The sequence below is a fragment of the Morus notabilis genome, unplaced genomic scaffold, assembly GCF_000414095.1.
Source record: "Morus notabilis unplaced genomic scaffold, ASM41409v2 Scaffold89, whole genome shotgun sequence".
Taxonomy (NCBI): Eukaryota; Viridiplantae; Streptophyta; class Magnoliopsida; order Rosales; family Moraceae; genus Morus; species Morus notabilis.
Genome location: NW_010357100.1, coordinates 52,775 through 60,455, shown reverse-complemented (window position 1 = coordinate 60,455; position 7,681 = coordinate 52,775). Strand labels below are relative to the sequence as shown.

At 31.9% G+C, this 7,681-nt stretch overlaps 1 protein-coding gene across 1 annotated transcript; it reads left to right on the top strand.

The window, feature by feature from the left end:
• Nucleotides 1-4,475, top strand: LOC21401356 (beta-glucosidase 12). Its single transcript, XM_024164799.1, has 13 exons — nt 1-112; nt 291-360; nt 1,333-1,391; nt 1,815-1,890; nt 2,121-2,198; nt 2,303-2,390; nt 2,498-2,753; nt 2,882-2,997; nt 3,091-3,308; nt 3,417-3,448; nt 3,598-3,703; nt 3,800-3,908; nt 4,007-4,475. Exons 4-13 carry the CDS (start codon nt 1,830-1,832, stop codon nt 4,173-4,175), a joined length of 1,233 nt encoding a protein of 410 aa, XP_024020567.1. The 5' UTR covers nt 1-112; nt 291-360; nt 1,333-1,391; nt 1,815-1,829; the 3' UTR covers nt 4,176-4,475.
• The last annotated feature ends 3,206 nt before the right edge of the window (nt 4,476-7,681 follow it).

Sequence of the window (7,681 nt, the reverse complement as noted above, 5' to 3'; positions counted from 1 at the left end):
TGCTACAAGTAGTCTAGCTCAAAATATATCAAGAAAATACGACACCGTTTTCCTCAACAGAAGCAGTTTCCCAGCTGGTTTCATCTTCGGAACAGGTTCATCAGCTTATCAGGTAATCGAGTAAGGCTTAAACGAAGGCTTAATTTTCCACATTCTATGATCTGAACAATTTACATACATATATATATATATATATGCGCACTTAACTTTGTGGATTTTTCTTTTCATCTTTTTTGCGCGTGTGTGTGTGTCGACGTTATATATGCATCTGAGTTTGTGAATTTGATCAGTTTGAAGGTGCTTGGAACGAAGGTGGTAGGGGAGTAAGTTTGTGGGATACTTACACTCACAAATACCCAGGTTTTTCTCTTGATCTTTCTGTACTTTCTCTTTCTGTTTCATTAATGTTTTTCTTCCTTTTCTTTTGCAAATAACCATATTCAAAAGAAATTTTCGACATTTAGCTTTTGCGTAGATTATATTTTATTGCCTTTGGGCTCATATGATCAGCAAGTTGCTAGTTTTTAAAACAGCCAAAACCATATAAGGTTAATTGGTTCGATTTGAACTGGATCGTTATTTTTTTTACTTGATTTGATTTGGGATTTCAAAATCGCTGTTTCAAACCATCAAACGCAAATTCATTTTTTTAATTATTAATTAATATTTTGGCATCTCATTTTAGCGGAGGTTGCACGTAAGAAAGTATAACAATCATGTCTTTCAAATGGTTAAAAATGTATTAGTTCTTCAAAAGTTGATTTTATAATAACTTTTATGTATTTCATCTTTATTATTTCGTTTGATCATTGCATCCGTTTAAAGTTATTTAGATTTTATTAAAGTTTAATATTTAAAAATAAATCTAATGGACGAAAGCTTTGCGCTCATTTTTATGATTTTAATGATACGAAAATTCAATAGGTCGTTGAATAATCCAAAACCACGGTTTCAAACTGCCCCAAATCTAAATTACTTGGTTTCAAACGCACCAAACGGCTAGAAGTGGTTTAAGTTAGTTTGGAGTTTCTAAAACTGTATAATGGCAGTTTGAACTGAAAAATATCCCTTGCTACGATACATGCAGAGATATGAAAGTTTTAAAAAGCCTATATATACGACTGCATATCTCAATGGATTTTTGAAGAGACCTAAAATAATAATATTAAAAAATAGGTGCTTTTCATGGTAAACCAAAAGCAAACAACAAGAATAAGCAAACTATATGACATATATCTATATATGTATTTGAATTTATTTATTTCGCAATCTATATTTATGTTGTATATATGTGCACATAATATGCATATCTTATCTCGTGGTGCATTGCAGAAAAGATAACCGACGGGAGCAACGGGGATGTAGCAACTGATCAGTATCACCGCTACAAGGTGAAACAAGATGATGATGATGATGATGTTGATGATGATGATAATAATGATGATGATGCTAATGAAGACGTGCCGTATAAGAAATATAGGCTAAATTTCCTAGTTTAGCATTCAAATTATAATCCATATGATTTCTTAGTTCTTGACTTTTAAAATACCATTGACCCAGTTCTTTTATTTATCACGTCATTCAAAATTAGTCTTTTCGTCTATTGATTGTTAATAGATTGGTACTGATGCATTCTGGGCTGACTTTTAGAAGTAAGGAGATTTGACTTACAATTTGGAGACAAAAATAACATTAGTCCAAAAATAAATTATTTTAAGAAATTAGAAATGAATAAATCTTTGTGGCTAATTCATTTTGTTACTAAATTTGCTCCATTATACCATATATATATATATATATATATATATATATAGGAAGATGTGCGGATTATGAAGGAAATGAATACGGATGCTTATAGATTCTCCATCTCATGGACCAGGTTGTTGCCAAGTAAGTTCGCTGTCTTCAACTATCATTATGATCATGTAATACTGTAAATTTGAGATAATACGCTATTTGGATAGATCAATTATAACCCCCTAGTTCTTTTTAAACTATTTACAATACATGCCATTTTTTTTTTTTGCTGAAATCAAACTCAAAAACAAATGCCCACATTTATTATTTTTTTCAGCTAAAGGTGTGTGTGTACTATTTTTACATATAATTCCTTTGATCAGATGGAACAGTAAATGGGGGTGTGAACAAGGAAGGAGTCAAGTACTACAACAATCTCATAAACGAACTCCTAGCCAAAGGTGATTATATATATGTATATATATCATAAAACCTCATTATACATAGTAGTACGTTATCCTACGTCATAACAATATCTTAATTGCTTATGTTTTGCTTAATATAGGTTTGACACCTTTTGTGACTATCTTCCACTGGGATACTCCTCAAACTCTAGAGGACCAGTATGGCGGTTTCTTAAGCCCACGCATTGTGTAAGTCTTTGTCAAATATCGATTGCAGAAGTGTAATTAATCACATTTATCGTAAATCGTTTTTCATGGGTTTTCGCTTTTTTATATACTGTACACAATATATACAGGAACCATTTCAAAGACTACGCAGACCTTTGTTTTAAGGAATTTGGAGACAGAGTAAAGCATTGGGTCACCATCAATGAGCCATCTGTCTACACCACGAATGGTTACGTAAGTGGGATTTTTGCGCCGGGCCGATGTTCGGCGTGGCAAAACGCTAATTGCACCGGTGGGGATTCAGGGACAGAACCGTATATAGTTGCCCACTATCTGATCCTCTCTCACGCTGCCGCAGTCAAAGTATACCGGGAGAAGTATCAGGTGATTATCGTATAATAAATTTGACGATCACAGATCTAATAGTTAATAAATAATACAATATTGATTAAGTTGAATATTGGAGATTCAACTATTTATGAGAGTAGTTAAAAACTGTGTGTGTGCTGCAGGAATCTCAAAAGGGCTCGATAGGAATAACACTGGTAAGCGACTGGTATGTGCCGTATTCAGACGCAAGGCACAACGTGAATGCTGCAAAAAGATCCGTTGATTTCTCGCTAGGATGGTATTAAGCTCAGAGAATATATATAACTAATTTTTGTGCCATATTTTATATGGTTTTGTAACTAATTTCTTTAATTTATTTTTTTTATTGCAGGTTTTTGGACCCATTGGTATATGGTTACTATCCACATACCATGCGAGTTCTAGTAGGAAACCGATTACCAAAGTTCACCAAAAAGGAATCCCAACTTGTTAAAGGGTCATATGACTTTCTAGGAATAAACTACTACACTAGTAACTATGCAGCTTATGCGCCTAGTCACAATAACTTGCAACTCAGCTATAATACGGACTCTCGTGCAAACGCTACAGGTATATATGTATAATATCGGGTTAATTAAGTTAATTAATTTAGGTAGAAGATCGAGATTAGGGATATTAATTTAATTTTGACAAATGTTTTTATGTTCTCTATGGCAGCCGTACGAAATGGTGTCCCCATTGGTACACAAGTACGTACACATATATATACCAATTATATATTATTTATTAACTATATGCTTGAGTACTCTTGATGAGCACTATTATAAGAAGCAATTTGGATCTTATAATTCTTCTTTGCTTTGTAAAGTTTGTTAATTGTGATATGCCAATATTGCAGGCTTCTGGTTCATTCTGGCTTTATGCCTATCCGCAAGGACTTTATGACCTTTTGATGTACACGAGGACAAAGTATAACAATCCACTAATTTACGTGACGGAGAACGGTAATTAGTCTTTAATTGTTATTATTATTATTAGTAAATTAATAATTATCTGAGTAATCAGTACCTTTCTAATTCTTGCTAATTACGTACATGCAGGTGTTAGTGAGAAAAATGATCCCACATTATCGCTTAAACAAGCCCTAAATGACACCCACAGAATTGATTACCACTTCAAACATCTCACTAAACTTTCAGAAGCTATCCGGTAATTAGTCTTTAACCAGTTTTAATTAACTCTCTTAGCCCGATTATTTTATCTAACATGACATGACTTAATTTGGATAAAATTTTAAATTTGTGCAGGGACGGGGTCAATGTGAAAGGATACTTTGCATGGTCATTCTTGGACAACTTTGAATGGGCTTGGGGTAAAACTTCTCGGTTTGGCATTTACTATGTGGATTTCAACAATGGGCAAAAAAGATACCCTAAACTCTCATCACACTGGTTTAAGAAATTCCTCAAGAAATAATGAAGTACTACACTCTTTAGATCTTATTATTGTAGTGATGGAGAGTTCTTTAATCGTCGTTTTTCTTTTGTTTTGTAATAAATATTGCTATCCCTTGAGGACTGATCTTTCGTTTAGTTTTTATTTATTTATTGTGGCGTCATTGTGTTTGTTGTACGACAAGCCGTTTTGCTGAAATGGACCGCACATTTCCCTAATTTTCAGCTTGTTCTCGTGTTAGTGGAGGCCTAACTATTTGGCTGCTTTGCAGAAGCTTATTGCTCTGAGAATTTATGATTAATGCGATAAATTGGGATCAATTGAAACCTTGAATCTCTTAATTGTCTTTGAGTTTATAAATAATGTTGGAATTTGTTCCCTTATTACTTATAAGCAGCTAGTGATGATGTAAGGAGAATGATCTGATCATTGCTGGTTTGTTATGAGTTGGATCACACACACGAGTCTTTGGTCGACACGCATATAGATATACATACACCTATATGATATATGTTACCAAGGAAAGCTTGAGCATTTTTGCTGGCTACCATTATCTATGCATATATGTGTGTATATAAATATAGGTCTGGGTGTAATTTTTTAGGGTAATTTTCTAAATATTGTGGCCTACTTAAAAATACTCATAAGGTTAGCTAAGAAGTTAAAGTACAAAGTGTACGCATCTTTTCTTGTTGAATTAGCACTTGTTGAGTCCTCCATAAACTTTTGATTCCATCCAAATTTGATAGTCGTGGGGAATGGGGAAACAATCCATGATTGAAAATAAAACTACTACGATTTTTCTGTAAATGTTTTCTACTAGCTTTTTTTTTTAATTCGAGTTATTCTGTTTAATCTTGTCTTGTTATCATTTAAAATATAGTAATAAGGCTCCCTTTGCTGAGAGAGATGAAGAGTATTAAAGATAGAGAGAGTTTGAAAGATGAAAAGTAAGAAGAATGGATAAGCTTATAGTAATTCTTCATGTTGTTTGATATGAGTCAGAGAGAATTAAAAAGATAGATGATAGTTGTTTGTCTAATTACTATATTGTGAGATAGAATCTAGAGGCTCTGATACCAACTTGAAAAGTAGAGAAATTGTATTTTTTATTCATACTTTGTGATTAGTCTGTACATGGTTATATAGGTAGAAAATACATCAGCTATCCCAGAATCACGTCCTAGAATCAAGCATAACTATTTTGTTCATATTCATCATACAACTGTGGTGTCCCTAAATTAGGAAAGAATTACAAAGGAGATTACAAGGATCAATAACAAATCTCAACAGTTTGTCTAATTACTATATTGTCCGTTTTAATTATTTGGCAATAATTTTTTTAGGGGTAAAATAAACTTTTAGTTTTAAAATTAGATGGATTGATTGGATCTCTCCATTGATGTAAGGATCCAAATTAGTGAGCTTAGAGGGAGACTCTCTCTCTCCATGCCTCCTCTCCATTCTCTCATCCATCCAATCAAACAAAAATTTGTTCTCTCCCCCTACATCTCTCCCTCCACCTCCTCTCACTCCTTCCATCTCTCCCTCTTACCAAACACACTCTAAAGCTGACACAGTAATATTCTCGATTAGTATTTCTTCTTTCGGTTTCTGAAAATTATTATCGGTTAGCATTAATGGCAGCTACACTTGTGTTTGTTGTAATAACACAAATTTGAGAAAACAAAAAGAATAAAAATAAAAGAGATCAAAGTGGTAGTGGTAGGGCTGTAGGCCCCGGAATACTGATAATATTATTTTAAAGTCCAATCCATGTGCATTTACTGTTAGCCTCAGCAAAAGAATACAATAATATGATGGAAAATAGTAGAAAATAGGCCAATATAAAAAGCTTAAGAAATTATATAAGCCAATTTTTAGTTATAGAAATTAATAGGTCATAATTTGTCTAGTTATGCTTCATAACCAGATAAGTTATGAACAAACTTGTTAAGTTATGGTTCATAGCCAGACAAATTATAGATAATTATGGACAATAACTTGTCAAGTTATGGTTCATAACCAGACAAGTTATAGACGAAAACAATAATTTAGCCTATTTATTAACTTATGTAAACTATTGGCCTATTAATTTTAATTCATCTCAAATTATTTCCCTCTTTCTCCCTATTAGCCCAAAAGAAAAACGAATGCAATGATATGATTAATGTCTTTTTTTTTTCAAAATGTCATGACTTTGTCTTTGTATTAGCAGCAGAGCTAAGATTTTCTTTCTTTATTTTTCACAATTCTTTCCATCATTTGTCCTCGATTTTTTAATTACAATATTCACATAATTTTTAAAAAAGTTATTATATCCTAAGTTTTAATTTTTAAATACTCACATTTTAATCTTGAAAAATCAAATAAATTAAAAATTAGATATACTACCGTACAAATATAAATGCACAATTTTGGACGATTTTACTTAAAAAATTAAATTAAACTCATTTAAAGTTTATTTCATTTGAGGGAAAAAAAAATTAGAGACACTTATAGCTAAAACCAAAGTAAAAGAATATTCTATTGTAATTTTATGTCAAAATTTTGTTTTTAAAAAAAAAAAAAAAGTTTCGCGTCTCTATATCAATTATCATGTAGTGGGAAAGGGAGAACGATACTAAAAGTCTACAAAGTTGTTTATTTCTTTATTCGATTTACTATTTCCACAAAACTCCTTTTTTTTTTTTTTTTTTGAGTAGCACAAAAACTCTAAATTGAATATTCAAACATTGATCAACGCAGGGACAATTATTTTACTTACGGTAAACACATGCTCTATGTAGTGAAATTAAGTCTAGGAATATTGCATGGAAATCAACGCAGCTGTCATATTTCGTGTTGAATTTGTGTCTAGAAAGACAATCACTACAAGAAAAAGCGGTTTTTGCGACGATAAAAAGTCGTCACAAATTGTAGTTTTTGCGACGACATGTCGTCGCAGATATGTCGCCGCAAAAAAATAGTCGCAAATACTTTATTTGCGACGAAACATTGTCGTCGCAAATACATTTGCGACGACATTTTTCTTTTGCGACGCCCGTCGTCGCAAATACTCCGTTGGTTAATTTGTCGTGATATAACATTTTTTGCGACGACAATTTCAAAAAGTCGTCGCAAATAATTCAAATTTTTTTGCGACGACAAGTATAAAAATGTCGTCGCAAAAACTGAAATAAATTTTTTTTTTGAATTTTTAAAAAAATGACAATTAATTAATTTTTAATAATTTTAATTAAACATTATTATGTTACATACTAAGTATAATTTATTAAGATACATTAAAAGTAAAATATAGATTAATATTAAAAACAATAAATCTAAATAAATTTATAAAATATATTATGAATAATACATGAAGTGCATATATAATGTTCAACAAAATATAAAAGCCTAAATAAAGTGAAAAATCATACAGAACATATAACAGAACTATTCATCTAGGTTTGCAGCATCGCCAACAGCTGAATCATCATCAGGACTGTCATCATCTGAAGGAGGCAGAGGAGCGTCTAGGTTAACTG

What these genes read in the sequence shown, in the direction of transcription:
- LOC21401356 (XM_024164799.1), top strand. Translation starts at nt 1,830, where the DNA reads ATGAAGGAAATGAATACGGATGCTTATAGATTCTCCATCTCATGGACC. An exon ending in GTGTCCCCATTGGTACACAA is followed by an intron (nt 3,449 to 3,597) that starts GTACGTACACAT and finishes CCAATATTGCAG; the next exon opens with GCTTCTGGTTCATTCTGGCT. An exon ending in AATTTACGTGACGGAGAACG is followed by an intron (nt 3,704 to 3,799) that starts GTAATTAGTCTT and finishes ACGTACATGCAG; the next exon opens with GTGTTAGTGAGAAAAATGAT.